General features: G+C 42.8%; 1 protein-coding gene across 3 annotated transcripts in view; it reads right to left on the bottom strand.

Annotated features, from left to right (window-relative positions):
- The window catches only part of LOC142304100 (tetraspanin-15-like), a 262,757-nt gene that overhangs the window by 132,747 nt on the left and 105,897 nt on the right, over positions 1–24,113 (bottom strand). For all 3 annotated transcript variants that reach the window (XM_075346136.1, XM_075346135.1, XM_075346134.1), the window contains one exon: positions 1,174–1,248. In XM_075346136.1, coding sequence (XP_075202251.1) covers positions 1,174–1,248 — 75 coding nt within the window. The remainder of the gene's footprint in view (positions 1–1,173; positions 1,249–24,113) is intronic.

The raw sequence follows: 24,113 nt of genomic DNA on the forward strand, positions 1-24,113 counted from the left end.
TAAGAAATTCTAGATAATTTGAAACATGCTGAGAATAAAACTGCTTTCATTCATTCTGGATTCTTTGGAGGTTTCTGTGGTTTATCCTGATAAAGATTTAGATACTTCAAAACACGTTGATATAAAACTACTATCATTCATTATACCCTGGATTGTTTGGATATCTTTTATTCCATACCCACCGGCAGCGCAGCACGCCCGCATCTCCTACAATCAATCTCTATGATGGACTCCCCAACCTGTGGAGCTGCAGGACCTGGATATCTTGTGCCTATAAAGTCTTGTGCTTTCTCACAACACCACTAGGTGAGCACTACTGGATCACCATTTAATGCTGTTGTCTAAATAATATCCTATTTTGTGTCCCCCCACCTTTCCTTTAATATCTGAAGGCCTGGCTGAGGTGACAAGATCTGAGTCTGTCTCTTTCTCCTCAGCTAGACTGACAGATCTTTCCCAGTGTATAGGGATAGATTTCGTAGTTTAGCTAACTGGACACGGAAAGCTGCCTCTAGAGCGCCTTGTTCTCAGCCTTGTTTCTCTATGAAAGACTGCAAAGTTTCTAAATAGCATAGACATATTTGTAAAGCAGGTGTGAGAGAATACAATCCATTTTGTTCTTATAGAACCCATCTTGTCTTATAACTGAATGATGTCATACGGCTCAGCTAATACTGATGGGCTGGGAAGTTTCACATTTCTATACACACCCTTGAGGCTCTTATTGGTGCATAGTTCTGAGGACTTATTTCTTTGTTTAGGATACTATATAAACTGGTCACATGACGTAAAAAAGCAGAAACTGTCACAAAGCGTGTGTGCTGCAATGATTTCCCGAGCACTCGTAAAACAAATCTTACTAATCTGGAGTTGCCATCTCATAAAAGGAGAGTATTTCGCTCACAAACATGGCGTCACAGGAGCCGATCTCCTGTGCTCTCGATTCATGTGTCCCCGATTCTGGCAGCATAATGTAATAGGTTCACTTTAAGAAGTAATCGCACATTGCCTTCTTCACAACTCCTTAGTTGTGAACAAGTCTAAAATCGCACTTCTGTCTCATCTGAGGCTTAGGCATCCACATTGTCTTTTCTCCATGCCCTATATAACAGCATTCATACAATTTCCAGCCCGTTTCTATGTGATAATGCATGTCTCCAGTATTTCACATACCTCATTTTCACACACCAGTTCAATAACAATCAGGAGAACCTCAACAAGGAAGATGACAAGGAGCACCCAGAAAAACTGTGGAAGGAAAGAAAAAGACATTGGTCATTATCTATATCATAAAGAAAAACGTCAGAAATCTTGCAGTGTTCACACTGGACACATCCTATTCTCTAGAGATCATTAGTCAGCTTATTATCATCACAGATGAGTCTCTGCTCAGATCACAGAGCATACCTCCTCCCCCTCCCTGTACAGGAGCCTCTGCTCATATCACAGAGTACAATGCCTTGCGAAAGTATTCGGCCTCGTTGAATTTTTCAACCTTTTCCCACATTTCAGGCTTCAAACATAAAGCTAAAAATTTTAATGTTATGGTGAAGAATCAACAACAAGTGGGACACAATTGTGAAGGTGAACGAAATTTATTGCTTATTTTAAACTTTTTTATAAAATAAATAACTGAAAATTGGGGCGTGCAATATTATTCATCCCCTTTACTTTCAGTGCAACAAACTCACTCCAGAAGTTCATTGAGGATCTCTCAATGATCCAATGTTGTCCTAAATGACTGATGATGATAAATATAAGCCACCTGTGTGTAATGAGGTCTACATATAAATGCATGTGCTCTGTGATTGTGTCAGTGTTCTGTTTAAAGCGCAGATAACATCATGAAGACCAAGGAACACAACAGGCAGGTCCGGGATACCGTTGTGGAGACGTTTATAGCTGGATTTGGTTGCAAAAAGAATTCCAAAACTTTAAACATCCCAAGAAGCACTGTGCAAGCGATCATATTAAAATGCAAGGAGTATCATACCACTGCATATCTACCAAGACCCAGCCGTCCCTCAAAAATTTCATATCAAACAAGGAGAAGACTGCAGCCAAGAGAACCATGATCACTCTGGATGAACTGCAGAGATCTACAGCTATCAAATCTCCGTATAAATGCACCTGCTCTGTGATAGTCTCGTTCTGTTTAAAGCTCAGGTATCATCATGAAGACCAAGGAACACAACAAGCAGGTCCGCGATACTGTTGTGGAGAAGTTTAAAGCCGGATTTGGTTACAAAAGGATTTCCAAAACTTTAAACATCCCAAGGAGCACTGTGCAAGCTCTCATATTGAAATGGAAGGAGTATTATACCAAGACCCAGCTGTCCATCCAAACTTTCATCTCAAACAAGGAGAAGACTGATCAGAGATGCAGCCAAGAGGCCCATGATCACTCTCGATGAACTGCAGAGATCTACAACTGAGGTGGGAGAGTCTGTCCATAGAACAACAATCAGTCGTACACGGCACAAATCTGGCCTTTATGAAAGAGTGGCAAGGAGAAAGCCATTTCTCAAAGATATCCATAAAAAGTGTTGTTTAAGTTTGCCACAAGTCACCTGGGAGACAGACCAAACATGTGGTCAGATGAAGCCAAAATCGAATTATTTGGGCACAATGTCAAACAATATGTTTGGCGTAAAAGCAACACAGTTCATCACCCTGAACACACCATCCCCACTGTCAAACATGGTGGTGGCTGCATCATGGTTTGGGCCTGCTTTTCTTCAACAGGGACAGGGAAGATGGTTAAAATTGATGGTAAGATGGATGGAGCCAAATACAGGACCATTTTTGAAGAAAACCTGTTGGAGTCTGCAAAAGACCTGAGACTGGGACGGAGATTTGTCTTCCAACAAGACAATGATCATAAACATAAAGCAAAATCTACAATGGAATGGTTCACAAATAAATGTATCCAGGTGTTAGAATGTCCAAGCCAAAGTCCAGACCTGAATCAAATTGAGAACCTGTGGAAAGAGCTGAAAACTGCTGTTCACAAACGCTCTCCATCCAACCTCACTCAGCTCGATCTGTTTGCAAAAGAAGTATGGGCAAGAATTTCAGTCTCTCGATGTGCAAAACTGATAGAGACATACCCCAAACGACTGCAGCTGTAATCGCAGCAAAAGGTGGCGCTACAAAGTATTAACTTAAAGGGGACGAATAATATTGCACGCCGCAATTTTCAGTTATTTAATTTAAAAAGTTTAAAATAAGCAATACATTTCGTTCAACTTCACAATTGTGTCCCACTTGTTGTTGATTCTTCACCATAACATTAAAATTTTTATCTTTATGTTTGAAGCCTGAAATGTGGGAAAAGGTTGAAAAATTCAAGGGGGGCGAATACTTTCGCAAGGCACTGTATAAGATTATCTCAGCAGAGAGACTTTTTTTTTTAAACATATCCAATTGTGGAAATTATTATTATTCCAAGATCTATTGATTAAAATGAACTTTAGGATTAACTTTGTGTGAAAACCCCTTTAATGTAAATGAAAAAAGAGTCTTTCATCCATTACAATCTGTTAAATGAAGCCTTCCTGTGTCATTACCTGTTCGTATTTGATTCATTGTCTAGCCGGTGACCCGTGCCCTCCATTTTATCTATGCCATTTTGAATGGAGGGGGTACATGTCTCCAGCATATTAAATGGCAAGCGTCACAATTAAAATGCAATCAATAAAAGCGCACAGGAAGGAGAAGCCGCTAGCGGGAGATGTCCGGACTTGTCATGTTGTCACGGGCTGCTCGTGTGTCTGGATATGAGCTGATCACATAATAGAGAGAACATGTTTGTGCAGAATCCCATGTGACTGGTGCGGTACTGTCACCGTCGTCTGTGCCCATGCTGGTATTAACCTCTGTGCCTCTAGAAAATGACAAGAAATGGAGCGCTCATGTCTCTCGTCTCTGCTGCAACACTGATGAATCAGGTCATTACATCCGAATGCGACATGACTATTTTCTATAAAGAACAGGTTTCCTTAACTGTTGGTTGTGATAAATTAATTAATGGAATCCCACACCAGTGCCAACTGCAGCTGTCTCAACATGGACTGGAGGTAATGATTTTTTGACTATCAGTCACCTGAACACTGAGGACACTGATTGGCTGCAGGGTCAGGTGACTGATGATAGGGATATCCCACCAAAAGTGATGGCTCCCATCCATCAGTCACCTAACCTTACAGCAAATCAGTGTCCTCCAGTGACTGATAGACAGGGCATCATCACATCGGATAACATCTGAGTGTTGTGGAATTTGACCAGTAGTATTTAATTCTTTATTTTGTAATGATTCCTTTACTGTCACAGAGAGGTTTGCACAAAATTTGCCAACTGTCATGGTGGCATTGGGCTCTGTTCAGATTGCAGATTCTCTGGTGTCTGGAATCAACACAGACAGACTCAAGAGTCAACCTACTGTATGCTGATTCATAGGCCGGCCAGCAAGAGTTAATCTCGGCAAGTATGATGGCTTCTTTAATCACATGTTGTGGGGATACCTATCACATCTGCTCCCCTCCTATTTATGCTGGTTGAAAAATTCTATCCATGCCAGCTATAGTTTATTCTATGTTGGTCTGTGAGGTGTGGTATTCCAGACTCTCTCTGGAGAAAGTTGTGCTTAAGTTATGCCTATTGCTTGGAGAGATTGTGGAGTTTACTCTTGTTATTTTGTAGCTTTCTTCCTGCTCTTGTCTTTCCTCCTGAATCTCTTATTGTCCTTACCTTTATGTGTGCATGCTGTGTGAGTTTTGGTTTTCCTTTGTCTGTCTTTCTCTGTGGTTTTCAACACAATCTTGTCCCATGCTTCCCTGGGGGGCGGGGGAGGAGGAATCAGATAAGGACTAGTCAGGAGCAGCGCCAGGAAGGAGACTCAGGCCTCTCAACCATCAGGAGTATAACTGTGTCTAAAAGGTAAATGCCAAGTTTTAACAGTTACACCCTATAAATTAAATTGGAAATAACTTACTGACTGATGGGGCCCTAACACTGAGACCCCCATGACCTCTACAACAATGCTCTGCAGAGCCCCATCTGAGTTGATTGGAGGTCAATCGCTGAAGTGGCCAAAGTCAGTTTTTCCAGCACATATCCACTGCCGGCCACCTGGCATAGCAAGGAGCTTCAGCCGGTCTGATTCAGCATCTGGCCAGGACGCTGCTGTGACAAGGAAAAACTGAAGATGGCGCAGTATTGAAGCAGTGCATTTTTGGATCATACCATTTCAACATCATCCGCCTTGACTTGCTCGAAAAAGAGCTTTTGTTCTTATTCCCTAACTTCAAAAAAACTCTAGCTAAGGGGCGTAAAATGTATGCCATGTTCACATGCTGTATTTTGCAGCTTTTTTTGCTGCATTTTTAATAAAAATGTAAGGTTGCTGATTAGAGTAGCAGCAAAAGCTTGTTTTTTCCTGAGTGAATTGGAAAACTGCTGCGTTTTTTTAAATCAGCAGCAAGTCAATTCTTTCAGTATTTTGCAGCGTTTTTTCACCCATACGTAGCAAGGAGTAAGTGAAAAATTATTGTAATCTAATTTGCACTTAATTTTTTAAAGCAATTCTTTAGTTTCTTCCGACTCCAAGCATAGTTTAATTAAATTAGTAATATGTATAATAAGTAAACAATGCCCGATCAATTCAACTTCCCCGCTGTTTTTACGTTTGCGATTGTGCATTTTTTTTATGCAGTCACATAACATTAGTTCATGGATGTGCTTCATTCAGCTTTTTTTTTCAGCAAAATAGTCACTACTTTTTCAAAAATCAAAAAACTTTTCTTAAAAGCAATCTTTTTGTTTCTTCCCACTCCAAGCAGAGTTTAATTGAATTAGTGATAATTAAATTAATGATGTGTGTTAAAAGTAAAAAATGCCTTACCTAATAAACATAAAAAAACTATTCCCGTATAAAATTTAATCAAATTGCCCCTTTTCGCAATAATGTTTATAGTTTTGCATATGTCTTGTATTGGTGGCTTAACACTTTGTACTGTTTATGCTTGCAAGTCAGCATAGTGAGTGACAGCCCTGCTGCCCAATCTGGCCAGGTTTGCAGGTTTTTCTCCAGGTGTTGCCTGTTCAGGGTGATTACCTGGCTGACAATGGTCAGACAATTGCCAGTCGTAGCTTTGCTCAGTGGTGTGTATGCCTAGTGCTTAGGGGCACTTTGCACACTACGACATCACAGCTGTGATGTCGGTGGGGTCAAATCAAAAGTGACGCACATCCGGCGTCGCTGTCGACATCGGAGTGTGTAAATTGTTGATACAATTAACGAGCGCAAAAGCGTCGAAATCGTATCAACGGTGTAGTGTCAGTCATTTCCATAATGTCGCGGGAGCGACAGGTACGATGTTGTTCCTCGTTCCTGCGGCAGCACACATCGCTGTGTGAGAAGCCGCAGGAGAGAGGAACAGCTCCTTACCTGCATCCTGCGGCTCACGCCGGCTATGCGGAAGGACGGAGGTGGGCGGGATGTTTACGTCCCGCTCATCTCCGCCCCTCTGCTTCTATTGGCCGCCTGCCGTGTGATGTCGTTGTGACGCCGCACGACCCGCCCCCTTAGGAAGGAGGCGGGTCGCCGGCCAGAACGACGTCGCAGGGCAGGTGAGTGCATGTGAAGCTGCCGTAGCGATAATGTTCGCTACGGCAACTATCACAAGATGTCGCAGCGACGGGGGCGGAGACTATCACGCTCGGCATCGCTACCATCGGCTTGCGATGTCGTAGTGTACAAAGTATCCCTCAGTGTTCTGCTATTCTGATCTTCGTTGCCTGACCTTGGACTTTGCCCGTTGACTATTCACTTGCATTGCCCCTTTACCTTTGATATATTGTGACACTTGCTCCTGACCCCAAACTTTGTCCTGTAACTATTCTTTTGCCTTTGACGTGCTCTCCTGGTATTTGACCCCAAACCCCTTGACTCTCTTATCCTACGACTTGTTCATGAAGTGACTCAGCGTCACAGAAAGTTTTTTAAGCTACCATCCCAAAATTGCATTGAAAATTGGCTTTCAAATGGGTGGCCATCACGAAGATGATGGTTAGTACAAACAGTATATGATAAAACTTACATTAGTTACCCTGATATATCTTCTATACTAAGCAATATTCTGCCCTTTGCTATAGTGTATACAGCTGAGCCTTAAAATTTATGCTCAGCTAATATCAGCCACATCTGAATGTGACCTAATAACGCTAAGTGACGACATGTGTGCATCTTTAGCGGGTACCAAACTCAGCTATTATGTCAGATTTAACCTGCTTTTTCAATTTATATTAAAATATATCTTTTTATTTATATCTCTTTAAAAATCTTCACACAAAGACAAACAAAAATACATACACAGTGAAAACTTTAAAAGGGTTGTCTGAATCACTATACTTTAGACTCTTGAGGGATGGAAGGTATAGGAAATATATACACCTCCTTTTGAAAATTCAATCAAGACTCGAGGGGAATCAATCACTTAGAAATGTCCTTAATAATACCCTCACAAGGACTGTCCCTACCTGTCAATGGAGTACATCCTTATTTATACGATGCCCCCATTCCTCGGCGGCTTGCCCTTGTATGTCCCTTCTCTCTCCCTCTCAGTTTATACAAGAACAAGTCTCTATAGTGATAAGGACCACCTAAATCTCTGACACCCAGTGCATCTAGTACATGTACAATGACATTAGTACCTATTATGGACTATCCCTTCATCTCATTCCTGCCTGGCCAATGGAGCACACCCTTATTTTTCGAGTGCCCCCACTCCTCGGCGGCTCACCCTAAATTTTGCCCTTACTATCCTAGTTGAGAAAATAGCATACGGTCATGGAAAAGTTCAAAAAAGGGACACTTATTTACTTATGCTCATGTTCTTTCCAAAAGTCTTAAAGGCAGGGCTGTGGAGTCGGTAAGCCAAACCTTCGACTCCGACTCCGACTCCTCAAATTCTCTTGCACCGACTCCGACTCCGGCTCCGACTCCGGCTCCGACTCCGACTCCTACATATATTGCTTATAGTTAGGTGAAAAATTTATTGTAGTACATGAATATGTGTATGTGAACATCAGACATTTAATAATTTTTATGATACAATAATCAAGATATTTGGATAGAACATAAAATATATTTATTGGAATACAACTTTAGAACACAAAAAACTGTAATAAATTGTAAATATGTAATACACTGTGTAATATACAGTAGATTACATATATATCTTGTGTGTGTATATACACTGTATATATATATATATATATATATATATATATATTTTACATATTTACAATTTATTAGTTTTTTGTGTTCTAAAGTTGTATTCCAATAAATATTTTATGTTCTATCCAAATATCTTGATTATTGTATCATAAAAACAATTAAATGTCTGATGTTCACATTGTACTACAATAAATTTTTCACTTAAATATAAGCATTATACTAAATGTTATTATTTAGTAAAATATTCAGCACATTCTGCATTGCACTCCTGTCCCCAATTTATTATATATTTTAGGAGTCGGAGTCGGTGCATTTTATACCGACTCCGACTCCGACTCCACCAAAATGAGCTCCGACTCCGACTCCACGACTCCGACTCCACAGCCCTGCTTAAAGGTGCCTAGAGAATATTCAATATCTTATATCATAGTTTTAGAGGTCTGGTCTCTACAAATGAAAAAAGACCACCTCACTTTCTGGCGCCCAGTGCATATAAATACGTACACTTTGTACCCAGTCTAAACTTTCCCTCCGTCTTACTCCTTCCTAGCCAATGGAGCACACCCTTAGTTTTTCGGTGCCCCCACTCCTCGGCGGCTTGCCCTGAGTCTGACCCTAATGCCAAATGGTCATGTAGAAATTTCCATTAATATTTAGTAATGAGATGAATCACTTATCTGGGGATCTCCAAGGTGCCTAGAGAATATTCAATTTCTTATGTCATAATTCCTTTTATAGTCTGATCTCTACGCGTTTCACTCCATACACATCACTGACGGAGCTCATCAGGAGATTTTTCTTTTTCAAAAACGGCCTAATAGCCTAAAAGCCGGCTGCAGCTCCCGATGTTCCAGAGACCAAACCTTCCTTGTAGCTCCACCAGTCACATCTGTTTGGTCTCTGGAACATCGGGAGCTGCAGCCGGCTTTTAGGCTATTAGGCCGTTTTTGAAAAAGAAAAATCTCCTGATGAGCTCCGTCAGTGATGTGTATGGAGTGAAACGCGTAGAGATCAGACTATAAAAGGAATTATGACATAAGAAATTGAATATTCTCTAGGCACCTTGGAGATCCCCAGATAAGTGATTCATCTCAGTACTAAATATTAATGGAAATTTCTACATGACCATTTGGCATTAGGGTCAGACTCAGGGCAAGCCGCCGAGGAGTGGGGGCACCGAAAAACTAAGGGTGTGCTCCATTGGCTAGGAAGGAGTAAGACGGAGGGAAAGTTTAGACTGGGTACAAAGTGTACGTATTTATATGCACTGGGCGCCAGAAAGTGAGGTGGTCTTTTTTCATTTGTAGAGACCAGACCTCTAAAACTATGATATAAGATATTGAATATTCTCTAGGCACCTTTAAGACTTTTGGAAAGAACATGAGCATAAGTAAATAAGTGTCCCTTTTTTGAACTTTTCCATGACCGTATGCTATTTTCTCAACTAGGATAGTAAGGGCAAAATTTAGGGTGAGCCGCCGAGGAGTGGGGGCACTCGAAAAATAAGGGTGTGCTCCATTGGCCAGGCAGGAATGAGATGAAGGGATAGTCCATAATAGGTACTAATGTCATTGTACATGTACTAGATGCACTGGGTGTCAGAGATTTAGGTGGTCCTTATCACTATAGAGACTTGTTCTTGTATAAACTGAGAGGGAGAGAGAAGGGACATACAAGGGCAAGCCGCCGAGGAATGGGGGCATCGTATAAATAAGGATGTACTCCATTGACAGGTAGGGACAGTCCTTGTGAGGGTATTATTAAGGACATTTCTAAGTGATTGATTCCCCTCGAGTCTTGCTTGAATTTTCAAAAGGAGGTGTATATATTTCCTATACCTTCCATCCCTCAAGAGTCTAAAGTATAGTGATTCAGACAACCCTTTTAAAGTTTTCACTGTGTATGTATTTTTGTTTGTCTTTGTGTGAAGATTTTTAAAGAGATATAAATAAAAAGATATATTTTAATATAAATTGAAAAAGCAGGTTAAGACATGTGTGCATCACCACATTATGGGTGTCAGGTCTGAGCATTCCTACACAAACAGTGTCCTGGAAAGTGGATTGGTCATCGAGGGTCAGTTGAATGGCAACCAAGGTCTCCCAATCTGACCCCCTTAGACTTTTATCTTTGGGGTCATCTGAAGGCAATTGTCTATGCTGTGAAGATACAAGATGTGCAGTATCTGAAACAACGAAAACTGGAAGCCTGTGCTAGCATTTCTTCTGTGGTGTTACCATCAGTGGTGTCAAGAGTGAGAGAAGAGGGTTGTATTGGCAATCCAACACAATGGGCAGCACTTTGAACACATTAGATAAGTGGTCATAAAATTGTAAATAACTAATGAATAGATAAAGTTACGTTAAAACCAAGAACACCATTGTTTTTCTTGTGCAATTCTCAATACGTTTGATGTGCTACATGACCCTCTTCCCATTGGAAAAAATAAAGTTGGATCCAAAATGGCCGACTTCAAAATGGCTGCTATGGTCACCACCTATCTTGAAAAGTTTCCCCCCTCCCATATACTAATGAGCCACAAACAGGAAGCTGATATCAACCAACCATTCCCATTTTATTTAGGTGTATCCATAGAAATGGCCCACCCTGTAGTTCAACTTTAATTCCCTTCCTACACTCAAAACACTCCTCTCTCTCATACCTTTACTTTTTTCTGGAACGCCCTCCGTAATTTGATCTGACATTCTCCAACTCTATAAGGCTGAGATTTTTTAATTTATTTTTTTTCTTGCACATTTGAATCAATCTGCAAGGGAAAACACATCCCAGCAAAGTCTATGAGAGTCCTGAAGTGCTGTGCACACGTTGCAGAATTTTCCTTGCAGATTTTGGTACAAAAAACAAACTGCACTAAACAATTGACAAATCAATTGTTTCTGCGTTTTCCCAGCATGTTCACTATCTCAATGCATTAACAGCACAACACATTGGAAAAAAGCAAAAATGCAGCAAAAAAAAACGCACATTTTTTACAGCAACGTTTTTCCTGCCAAGAGAATTAGTTTTAGGTGCAGACAATCTGTAGCGTGGGAACCTACCCTAAACCTTCACCAAATACCAAGCATGTCCCCGGTTCTACAATACTACCTCCAGAGTTGGCTACAACTACTTTCTCCATACCCCAAGATACTTTATCTACAATAGACATCAGAGTCTTCATATTAACATATTTGTAAACAATCCCTATAAGGCTATGTGCCGACAGGGAAAGTGTCCTGCGGATATAACCGCAGGACATTCTGCAGGAGCTCCAAGAAATCTGCAGCACAACTTTGTCTGTTTCCATGCTGCGGATGTGCTGCGGATATGCTGCGGTCATTCTGCATTGAGGATACAGTACCATGGCTTTGGCACTGCATCCTCAATGCAGAACAAGTGCTGGAGTGATCGGGGAGTTCATACTCACCTCCATCACGCAGCAGTTCACTTTCTGGCCGTGTCTGTCTGCACTCTGCAGGAGAAGGTGGGCGGGCCTGAACTAGCTCTGGCTGTCACATGACCGGAGCTCATGGAGGCCCCGCCCACCTCTTCCTTCCTGTATCTGGCTCCACTGCGCTTCTCTGCACCGGAGAAAGTGACTCGGGTGTCTTCTATCAAGGCAGGTAAGTATGGGACCCTGCAGAGAAATCCGCAGGAATAATTCACATGCTGCAGATTTTTCTGCAGGGAAATCCGCATTATTGTCGCTGCAGAAAAAAACGCAGCATGGGCCCAGCAGTCCCCAAATGCCAAAGAAATGGCTGGGGACTCGCTGTACTGCGGAATTTTGAAAAATCTGCGGAATTTCCGTGAAAAAAATTGGGCATATTCTGCGAATTTTCAGCAGCGTGGGCACATAGCCTAACGCTACCACTCCAATACAAGGTATAAGAGTGACCATGCCTAGTAAAATGCATAGATGCACTATAGTGATGTGGAATATTACTATGCTTTTATTGCTGGTGATCACTTTTATAATATTTTCCAATGAGCTGAACTTTTCCTGTGTTCCACGGTGGCAAATTTTCTATTGTTGTTCATGTTTATATGCTCCAAACTGAAATAGCCTGCTACCACCTGATCGATCTGTGAAGAACAACCAAAGGGCTACACCTCCATGCAGTGAAAAAGTGACTATTTCTTCTATGCCTCATGAGTTCCCAGAGGTGCTGATCACATGTTGGCTGCTTTGCCTTCACTCTGCGTCCAACTCGTCCTAAACCCATTTGAATTAGGATGCGGTTGGGTGACTGTGGAGGCCACGTCATCTGACTCAGCCCTCCATCCCTCTCCTTCTTGATCAAATAGCCCTAACATAATCTGGAAGTTTGTTTTAGGACACTGTCCTGTTAATAATAATAATAATAATAATAATATTATTATAGCGCCATATATTCCATTGCACTTTACAAGTGCAAAGGGGTATACATAATAGGGACAAGTACAATAATCATTAATAATACAAGACAGACTGGTATCAGAGGAGAGAGGACCCTGCCCGTGAGGGCTCACAGTCTACAGGAAAGGGGTGAGGGTACAGTAGGTGAGGACAGAGCTGGTTGCACAGTGGTGTACTAGACTGAGGGTTATTGTAGGTTGTAGACTTGTCAGAAGAGGTGGGTCTTCAGGTGAAGCTTTCCACGGTAGGTGAGAGTCTGATATGCTGGGGTAGCACGTTCCAGAGTATGGGGGAGGCACGGGAGACATCTTGTATGCAATTGTGGGAAGAGGAGATATGAGTAGAGTAGAGAAGGAGATCTTGAGAGGATCTGAGATTGCGTGCAGGTAGGTAACGGGAGACTGTTCCAACACAAATGATGGTCCCACTGAGTGAATACCAGATGGGGATGGCATGTCATTGCAGAATGCTATGGTAGCCATGCAGGATATGTGTGCATTGAATTTGGAATAAATCACCAACAGCGTTACCAGCACAGCACACCCACATATGACACCTCCCTCTCCATGCTTTAGGTGGGCACCACACATTTCAAAACCATCAGCTCAACTTTCTGCATCTCACAGAGTGTCCTCAACTGCATCCTCACCTATAAACAAAGTGCAACACAAAACAACAAAAACAATAGATTAAGCACACAGGCAGAGGGTGAGACACAGGGCTAAGAATGTGCTCACACAGTCATACAGGAAAGGCAGAGGAAAAAGAAGAAACCCAAAAGACCAACATGATACGTGGAAACCCCCCAGATCTTAAAAGTACCGTAACAGAATGGGAAGAATTCTGTGAAGAGAGACTCGCAAACAAACCACAGGAAAAAGCAATAAAGATACAGTGGGGAAAAAAGTATTTCGTCAGACACCAATTGTGCAAGTTCTCCCACTTAAAAAGATGAGGTCACCTGTAATTGACATCATAGGTGACCACAACTATGAGAGACAAAATGAGAAAACAAATCCAGAAATTCACCTTGTCTGATTTTGCAAGATTTTTTTGGAAATTATGGAGGAAAATATGGTCAAACGTTTTCTGTAAGTCTTCACAAGGTTGGCACACACTGTTGGTGGTATGTTGGCCCATTCCTCCATGCAGACCTCCTCTAGAGCAGTGATGTTTTGGACCTGTCGCTGGGCAACACGGACTTTCAACTCCCTCCAAAGTTTTTCTATGGGGTTGAGATCTGCAGACTGGCTAGGCCACTCCAGGAACTTCATACGCTTCTTACGAAGCCATTCCTTCATTGCACTGGAGGTGTGCTTGGGATCATTATCATGCTGAAAGACCCAGCCACGTTTCATCTTCAATGCATTTAATGATGGAAGGAGGTTTGCACTCAAAATCTCACGATACATGGCCCCATTCATATTTTCATGTACACAGATCAGTCGTCCTGGTCCCTTCGCAGAGAAACAGCCCCAAAGCATGATGTTGCCACCCCCATGCTTCACAGTAGGTATGGTGTTCTTTGGTTGCAACTCAGCATTCTGTCTCCTCCAAACTTGACAAGTTGTGTTTCTACCAAACAGTTCTACTTTGGTTTCATCAGACCATATGACATTCTCCCAATACTCTTCTGGATAATCCAAATGCTCTCTAGCAAACTTCAGACGGGCCCGGACATGTACTGGCTTAAGCAGGGGAACACGTCTGGCACTACAGGATCTGAGTCCCTGGTGGCGTAGTGTGTTACTGATGGTATACTTTGTTACGGTGGTGCCAGCTCTATGCAGGTCATTCAGTAGGTCCCCCCATGTGGTTCTGGGATTTTTGCTCACCGTTCTTATGATCATTTTGAACCCAAGGGGTGAGATCTTGCATGGAGCCCCAGATCGAGGGACATTATCAGTGGTCTTGTATGTCTTTCAATTTATTATTATTGCTCCCACAGTTGATTTTATCACACCAAGCTGCTTGCCTATTGCAGATTCAGTCTTCCCAGCCTGGTGAAGAACTACAATTTTGTTTCTGGTGTCCTTCGACAGCTCATTGGTCTTCACCATAGTGGAGTTTGGAGTATGACTGAGGTTGTGGACAGATGTCTATTATACTGATAAGTTCAAACAGGTGCCATTACTACAGGTAATGAGTGGAGGACAGAGGACCCTCTTAAAGAAGAAGTTACAGGTCTGTGAGAGCCAGAAATCGTGGTACAATACTATATCCACAAATGCAAATTGATTAACATGCTATATAGTATATACTGTACTGTACAATGGTATACTGTGTACAGTACATATGTACAGAAAGTTACCTCCAGAGTGGGTCAGAACGTGGTGAAAGGATAGAACTGCAAGGGTGTATGGTGAGTATTTGCTCTTCTTGCAAAGCACTTCTCTTAAACCAAGTTATAAATTGGTAAAAACCTTTGCTTGTCTTGAAAAACACTCTCAAACCAAGTTACTCTTAAACCAAGGTTCCACTGTACTAGGTATGAAATAAATAAGTCACTTTTTAACCTGATTTGCATGGGACTGCAATCTTCATTTTGTTATTCTGTATATTGTGGTGTGATGGTGGACCCGAAGCCTTGTACCCGCACAATATTTGGATTAGCGCTACTTTCCGTTTTTATTTATCTTTATATCTATTCCTCCATCCATCCATCGCACTTAATAGTATGAAAACGGCTGAATGCACGGCATATTGCACAGAACATGTAAGGATTAATGAAGTGCAAATCTGTATTTTCTGTACCATTTAAAATGCCAACATCGTGTAACAGAAAATGAAAAGCTTTCAAAGTGAATGAGACTTTCATGCACATGAAACGTATTTGATATCTGGACAAATAGAGAGCGCGGCTTATAAAGAGCGTCAGGAGCCAATGAGTCAGCCCTTTGCGGAGGTGATGGGGATCACCGACCCCCTGGTATTTATATTGAGGCTGTGCCTAATGAACATTACACTAAAATAAGCAACACAAATAATCATTTTGCTGAAGCTTGAAATTTCTCCTGTCTGGATATTATTCTTCTGAATGTCACACAGTCTGGGGCGGAGGTGCGCCATCTCTATGACTGGAATTTTAACAAGAATTGTAGTGTTAATATACAGGAACTCAGAATGGATCAGAAACCAATACAGAGTACATATTCACAGGAAAATAATGAGACCTACATCTTCAAAGCCGTGACTTACCCTGCCAACTACAGCACAGGAGCACAACCCAACGGTTATAGATGAAGGACTAAATACAACAGAGGTGACATTATATCTGTCACCAAGGCTTCGCTATATAAACTGTATCCACCACCCTTGTGCTGTCTTCAGTAGCACTCCTGGAAGCGTTTAAGATCTCACAGCTCCTTTTCATACTTTATAATTGTCCATCACTATATGCTAATCATCACCTAATGGTCTGATGGGTATCTCGGACTGTCTCAGCGCCTCCTCTGTCCCCAGAAAGACCTTCACTGACATAGCTGACGCCATCCACACAGCCTGGTGTGCCTGCACAGCTCTTGTTCCGCTCTTGTTCACTATGGTGTATTTGCAAGATTCGAACACACGGTGAGGATGACATAGGAGACATCAGCAACGTCAACGAAGGCTGGACAGATGGCGACTGCAGGGACAGAGGAGGCCAATTAGCATAAGGAGAGGAAGAATTATACAAGGCATTTTCCTAAGTATGTGGGGTAGCTCTGATCTTATGAAGGTGTTTTAGGAATACTATTCAAGATGTCTGATAGGTGGTGGACACAGTTTATATATGGAAAATCTGGTGACAGGTTCCCTTTAATAAAAGTCTGCTTATTCTCTAGAAATACTAGCCCATCAATAGAGCTACTTCCCTGAGAGGAATGAGGTAAAAGTAGATGTAGGTTTAATCTCTCCACATTTCAAAGCACTCTTTTTCATTGGGGAACCACAAAAATCAATCTTTGTAGATCTCCTGATGAAGAAGTTAGAGTATTTAGAATCCCTTAGGGATTAACAAAACCTCTGCCAATCCCTTCACTGGCTTCCCATCGCCCAACGACTCCAGTTCAAAACATTAACCATGACATACAAAGCCATCCACAGCCTGACTCCTCCCTACATCTGTGACCTAGTCTCCCGGTACCTACCTGCACGCAACCTCAGACCCTCACAAGATCTCCTTCTCTACTCCTCTCTTATCTCCTCTTCCCACAATCGCGTACAAGATTTCTCCCGTGCCTCCCCCATACTCTGGAACGCTCTACCTCAGCATATCAGACTCTCCCCTACCGTGAAAAGCTTCAAGAGGAACCTGAAGACCCATCTCTTCCAACAAGCCTACAATCTACAATAACCCTCAGTCCAGTACACCACTGTGCAACCAGCTCTGTCCTCACCTATTGTACCATCACCCATTCCCTGTAGACTGTGAGCCCTCACGGGCAGGGTCCTCTTTCCTCCTGTACCAGTCCATTTTGTATTGTTAATGATTGTTGTACGTATACCCTCTTTAACTTGTAAAGCGCCACGGAATAAATGGCGCTATAATAATAAACAATAATAATAATAATAACCTTTGTGGTATTCCTGATGAAGAAGTCAGAGTACTTCGAAACGCTTGAGTTTAACCGAATTTTTGTCGTTCTCCTGATGAAGAAGTCAAGAGTAGTCAGAAATGCATAGGTTTTAAACCGCATTGTTCTTCACACGCCATGTGTTGGATTTTCTCGATTCTGCAACCAGCAGCGCAGGATACCCACATCTTCCATTACCTCAATATTACATTGGTTCCTCCAACCTGGGGAGCTGAGGCCGCTGGATATAATTTCCTCAAAATCTATTAGTGTTGGAAAACGCTCTTGTTCTTTATCACTATTTATTTTACTATTTTAGCTATATTTATTTTATATCCTGTACAATTGTCTGGCCACTTGGGCGGGCTTTGCACACTACGACATCTTAGGCCGATGCTGTGATGCCGAGCGCGATAGTCCCCGCCCCCGTCGCAGCTGCGATATCCTTGTGATAACTGCCGTAGCGAACATTATCGCTACAGCAGCTTCACATGGACTCACCTGTCCTGCGACCGTCGCTCTGGCTGGCGACCCGCCTCCTTATTAAGGGGGCGGGTCGTATGGCGTCACTGTGACGTCACACGGCAGGCGGCCAATAGGAGCGGAGGGGCCGAGATGAGCAGGATGTAAACATCCCGCCCACCTCCTTCCTTCCGCATATCCTACGGAAGCCGCAGTGACGCCGGTAGGAGACGTTCCTCGCTCCTGCGACTTCACACACAGCGATGTGTGCTGCCGCAGGAACGAGGAACAACATCGGACCGTCGCGTCAGCGTAATCATGGATTACGCCGACGCTGCACCGATGATACGATTACGACGCTTTTGCGCTTGTTAATCGTATCATCGAGCCTTTACACACTACGATGTCGCATGCGATGCCGGATGTGCATCACTTTCAATTTGACCCCACCGACATCGCACCTGCGATGTCGTAGTGTGCAAAGCCCGCCTTGGTCTTTTATAATATGGTAAAGACATATAATTTTGTGCAATGTAATCTGCAATCTGTATTGGGTGGCATGTGCTACTTAAAGTTTTTAGTCATGCCTCTTAATGAATTACAAATAAAATTTGTTACTTTATTTTGTCATTTTGCAGTTATTAGCATCTGTTCCCTTTATTCATGTCTGGTATTCATTGTATGCTTTAAGCATGACAAAGTTATTAGATACTGTTCACATTAAGCTATTATCTGCTTAAATGTGCTGCTTCACACCTGCCGTTTTCTTCTACATTCCTCTCCTAGTTCGGTAGCTTGTAGTTTGCACCGCCTTGCTCGTTTGTCTGACATCCATTGTCAGGGTCTTACTGTTCCACACTGTGCCTTCCTGCCTGTTGTGTCAGCACCCAGGGTTCGTGAGTCTACTTTGAGCTACGGCTTTGTGAATCCACCTCACCAGGGGAGCCCGTTAGTATTTAGCACTGACCAAGGCAAACCTGTCATGGGTGTGCTCAACACTGGGAGGATCTCAGGAGAGTGTGGGACCAGAAGGTCACAGTGCCTTATTGTGCACAGGTCTGCATCTGAAGTTTAAATGTATTTGCTTTCCTTTGGTGCTGCAGGAGTTAAGGACTCTTTCTTATCCAGCTATGCTTTGGAGCCTTAATCACTTAACCACTCCCCTTCACTATGTCCAGTTTGAAAGGAGCCTGCCTCTGGAAGAAGCCTGAAGTTTTGTGACTATTGCAGCTGTGGTGCTAGCTGCATTGGAGTTGCTTGGAATGTTTTCCTTTCGTGTCTATTTCCCCCTGTCTGTCTTCCTTACCCTGTGTTGGATTCTTGCACTGGTGAGACTAGTGCTCTCTCTGGCCTTCTCAGTAGCCAGGGTAAGTTCAGGGCAAGTAAGGGCCTAAGTACGTCATCAGCGACGGAGGTCAAAGAACCCGAATAGGGACGTTAGGGAGTGCAGGCAGCAGTCTCGGGTGAGTGCAGGAGGTGACCCCGCTCCCCTCTTCCTAGCACCAGGGCGGCCCACCGTTGTATCGTGTTCCCGATGTACCCTGTTTGTTGCGGCGCTTACTGGGGGTTCCCTTATTCCTCCATTGCACTCCTGAGAATTTGTACGTTGATCTGCCCTGCTGAGGGCAGATCAAAGTACTGTAGTGCGCATGCACAGGCTGTCTTTGACTTTTCCTTGTGCCTGCGCATTACAGTACTTTGCTCTGCCCTTAGCCAGGAAGATCAAAGTGCACATGTGCAGGAGCACAATATAGGCCTCTGTGTGAAGTACACAGGATGCGTCATGCACACAGGGCTGGGCAGGAGGACCGCGATGGCACAAGCTGGAGGAGACACCGGCCCAAGAGCAGTAACACTCATTGGACCAGACAGCTTCCTAAGTATGTATAATAAAGGTGTTTTTTATGTTATACAGGGCGGCCTGGACACTTATATATAGTATTCTGGAATGCTGTACACAGTGTGCAGAATTATTAGGCAAGTTGTATTTTAGAGGACTTTTTTTATCATTGATCAACATCTATGTTGTCAATCAACCCAAGAGACTCATAAATATCAAAGCCTAATATTTTTGGAAGTTGGAGGGTTTTTTTTAGATTTAGCTATCTTAGGAGGATATCTGTTTTTGCAGGTAACTATTACTGTGCAGAATTATTAGGCAACTTAATAAAAACAAATATATTCCCATCTCACTTGTTTATTTTCACCAGGTAAACCAATAGAACTGCACACAATTTGGAAATGAACATTTCTGACATGCAAAAACAAATCCCAAAAAAATTAGTGACCAATATAGCCACCTTTCTTTATGATGACACTCAACAGCCTACCATCCATAGATTCTGTCAGTTGCTTGATCTATTTATGAACAACATTGCGTGCAGCAGCCACCACAGCCTCCCAGACACTGTTCTGAGAGATGTACTGTTTTCCCTCCCTGTAGATCTTACATTTTATGAGGGACCACAGGTTCTCTGTGGGCTTCAGATCAGGTGAACAAGGGGGCCATGTCATTATTTTTTTCATCTTTTAGACCTTTACTGGCCAGCCACACTCTGGAGTAGTTGGATGCATGTGATGGAGCATTGTCCTGCATGAAAATCATGTTTTTCTTGAATGATACCGACTTCTTCCTGTACCACTGCTTAAAGAAGTTGTCTTCCAGAAACTGGCAGTAGGTTTGGAAGTTGAGCTTCACTTCATCCTCAACCCAAAAAGGTCCCACGAGTTTATCTTTGATGATACCAGCCCATACCAGTACCCCACCTCCACATTGCTGGCGTCTGAGTCGGAATGGAACTCTCTGCCCTTTACTGATCCAGCCTCTGGCCCAGCCTCTGGCCCATCAAGAGTCACTCTCATTTCATCAGTTCATAAAACCTTTGATAAATCAGTCTTAAGATATTTCTTGGCCCAGTCTTGACGTTTTATCTTATGTTTCTTGTTCAAAGGTGGTAGTTTTTCAGCCTTCCTTATCTTGGCCATGTCCCTGAGTATGGCACACCTTGTGCTTTTTGATACTTCAGTAACATTGCAGCTCTGAAATATGGCCAAACTGGTGGCAAGTGGCATCTTGGCAGGTTCACGCTTGATTTTCCTCAATTCATGGGCAGTTATTTTTTTTGCCTTTTTTGCCCAAAACGCTTTCTTGCGACCCTGTTGGCTATTTGCCATGAAACGCTTGATTGTTCAGTGATCACGCTTCAAAAGTTTGTCAATTTCAAGACTGCTGCATCCTTCTACAAGACATTTCACAATTTTGGACTTTTCAGAGACCGTCAAATCTATCTTCTGACCCATTCTGCCAAAGGAAAGGAAGTTGCCTAATAATGAAGCACACCTTATATAGGGTGTTGATGTCATTACACCACACCCCTCCTCATTACAGAGATGCACATCACCTGATTTACTTAATTGGTAGTTGGCTCTCAAGCCTATACAGCTTGGAGTAGGACAACATGTATAAAAAGTATCATGTGATCAAAATACTTATTTGCCTAATAATTCTGCACACAGTGTATATAAAGGTTCACTGGTGGGGGCTGCAGGTCATTAGGGAAAAATCTAGTGACAGGGTCCTTTTAATGATTGGCCATGAAGTGCAGAGGAAATACAACCGGTGACACTCCTGACTTTTTCGTTAACATAAGCTGAATCATAAGGACAACCTTTCTTGCTGTATTTCTTATACACGAGATACAGTTTCATTAACGAGTTATAAGGGAATTCAATTTTATGATAGACAGACCCCTACTTCTAATATTTATAGGGTCAGTAGGATCCATCCCTCTAAGCCGTCTATATCAGTGGTGGGTGAGCTTTGTGTTAAAATTTGTAAAAAAAAAAAGCATAACTCGGGTGTCACTCCTCGAAAAATCCATAATTTTGTGACAGTTGTAAATCTAATAATAAAAAGATATTTGATAATGACTGCTGGGAAGAGGGGAGAGAATATAATTACTGTTGGGGGGAGAGGAGAAAATTATTATCTCTTCTCCCTCCAAAAGTCATTATTTCCTCGCCCCCCAACAGTCATGTACTCTGTAGTAATGTGCCCCATCCTTGTCCCCTGTAGTAATGTGCCCATCTTGTCCCCTGTAGAAACATGCCCATTCTTGTCAACTGTTGTAATGTGCCCTATCCTTTTCCCCTGTAGCAATGTGCCCATCCTTGTCCGTTGTAGTAATGTGCCCATCCTTGACCCCTATAGTAATATGTCCATCTTATCCCTTGTAGTAATGTGCCCATCCTTGCTCCCTGTATTAATGTGCCCATCTTGTTGCCTGTAGTAATGTGTCCATCTTGTCCCCTGTAATGTGCCCCATCCTTGTACCTTGTAGTAATGTGCCCATCTTGTCTCCTGTAGTATGTGCCCATCCTTATCCACTGTAGCAATGTGCCCAGCTTTGTCCTCCCCTGTAGTAAGGTGCCCATCTTGTCCCCTGTAGTAATGTGCCCCAACCTTGTCCCCTGAAGTAATGTGCCCATCTTGTCCCCTGTAGTAATGTGCCCATCCTTGTCTCCTGTAGTAAGGGGCCCATCTTGTCTTCTGTAGTAATTCGCCCCACCCCTTTCCCCCGTAGTAATGAGCTCATCTTGTCCTCTGTAGTAATGTTCCCATCCTTCTCCTCTGTAGTAATGTGCCAACCTTGTCCCCTGTACTAATGTGCCCATCCTTGTCCTCTGCAGTAATGTGCCCATCTTGTCCCCTGTAGTATGTGCCCCATCCTTGTCACCTGTAGAAATGTGCCAATTTTGTCCCCTTTAGTAATGTGCCCCATCCTTGTCCCCGGTAGTAATGTGCCCATCTTATCATCCTAGTAGTAATGTGTCCATTCTTGTGCCAATCCTTGTCCCCTTCTTATAGCAATGCACCATCCTGTAGTAATTTCCCCTATTTATGCCACATTATGCCGTTTTCACATACACACATAAAAAAAAAATTATACTCACCTGTCCTCCATAACATTAGAAGCCTCTTTACTGTTTCTTGTGGCTCGCAGGCCCCCTGACTATCGCGGCCCAATAGCGGGGGCCGCGGCCATCTGCGCTTTACTTCAGATTTTTGATTTTCTCTGCTGTGTAGAGGAACTCTCTGCAGAGCTTCACCAAAGGCAGCCACCGGCCAGTCAGAGGCTAGCAGGTGACGTCATACAACATCACCTGCTGGCCTCTGAATGGCCAGCGGCTGTGTTTGAGACCACTGGGTTAGAGAGAGGCTTGCTACGTACCGCATTATATGTATGCACACCTCCCTCAGAACCCTGATTAGTGGTACAGAACCAATTACTGGCAGCCGCATCTCGATCTATAACAATCTGCGGCCACCGATGATTTAACTAGAACTGCATGAGTGGCTTTTCCCCAGGCCGGTCATTTGGGAACAGTATAGCCACACATACAGTTTCAGTGAAATTACCGGCGGCCGCAGCTTATATTATTGATCGGGATGTAGCCGCCTGCCCCTGTCGCACGTGTCAGAAAAAATGGCTCGGCGTGTCACCACTGACACGCGTGTCATAGGTTAGCCATCACTGGTCTGATGATATAGATTATATAGACCCGATGTGTTTTTCCAGGGAAATCCAAATTGTCCCTAATATGCAAATGAGCTGTTAAGAGCCGTCTGCTGGAAACTGATCTCCAAGACAATCTGTCTCAAGAGAATATTCTAAATGTTACCTGTGTGAGACATGTAATGACTGACTGTCTGCTCTTCTCATCTACATGTCTCACACTGGAAATGCTCATTTCATTTATAATAATCTCTGGAGGTAGATTCTCAAGTAGATCAGTGTCCGGCCCATATATCTTAACAGCTCAATGACATGTGAAGAAAACAAGTGGAGTTCTCTGAGATAAGATATCGGATCGCAGATGACGATGTCTCATTTATTCTACTTGGCTGTATAGATGGTTTAAGAAGGTTGACACTGACAGATTCCCTTTATAGGGGTTTCTCGATTTCAGAAAACCTCTGTCCCCCAGTTGAAGTTTATTTAAAAAAAAAAATCAAAAAACTGCTTTCCTCATCTTTCCCAGATCCAGCAATGAGTTTCCGCCACTGCTCCCAGTGTCTGTTATTTTCTGCAGCTGTGATGTCATATTGACAGCAGCCAATAACTGAGCTCAGCGGCTCTGAACTAGGCTCACAGCAAACAAGCAGTTATTGGCTGCAACGCTGTCAACATGATGTCAGTGCTGCAGACAGTAACAGACACTTGGAGAAGTGCACCTGTAGCTTAGCGCTAAACCTGGGGAGGGTGAGAAAAGCACTTTAAAAATAAATTTAAAAAAAATGAAAAAGCTCCTTTAATGGTCCAGAAGCATGCTTTGGTTAAAAATTGCAAAATCCTTATTACTTACCAGTGAAACTGCACCATTTGCTTTTCACCAGTCTTTGGAGCACTTTGCACACTACGACATCACAAGCCAATGATAGTGATGCCGAGCACGA

This window comes from Anomaloglossus baeobatrachus, chromosome 4 (genome assembly GCF_048569485.1).
Source record: "Anomaloglossus baeobatrachus isolate aAnoBae1 chromosome 4, aAnoBae1.hap1, whole genome shotgun sequence".
In the NCBI taxonomy this organism is placed as follows: domain Eukaryota; kingdom Metazoa; phylum Chordata; class Amphibia; order Anura; family Aromobatidae; genus Anomaloglossus; species Anomaloglossus baeobatrachus.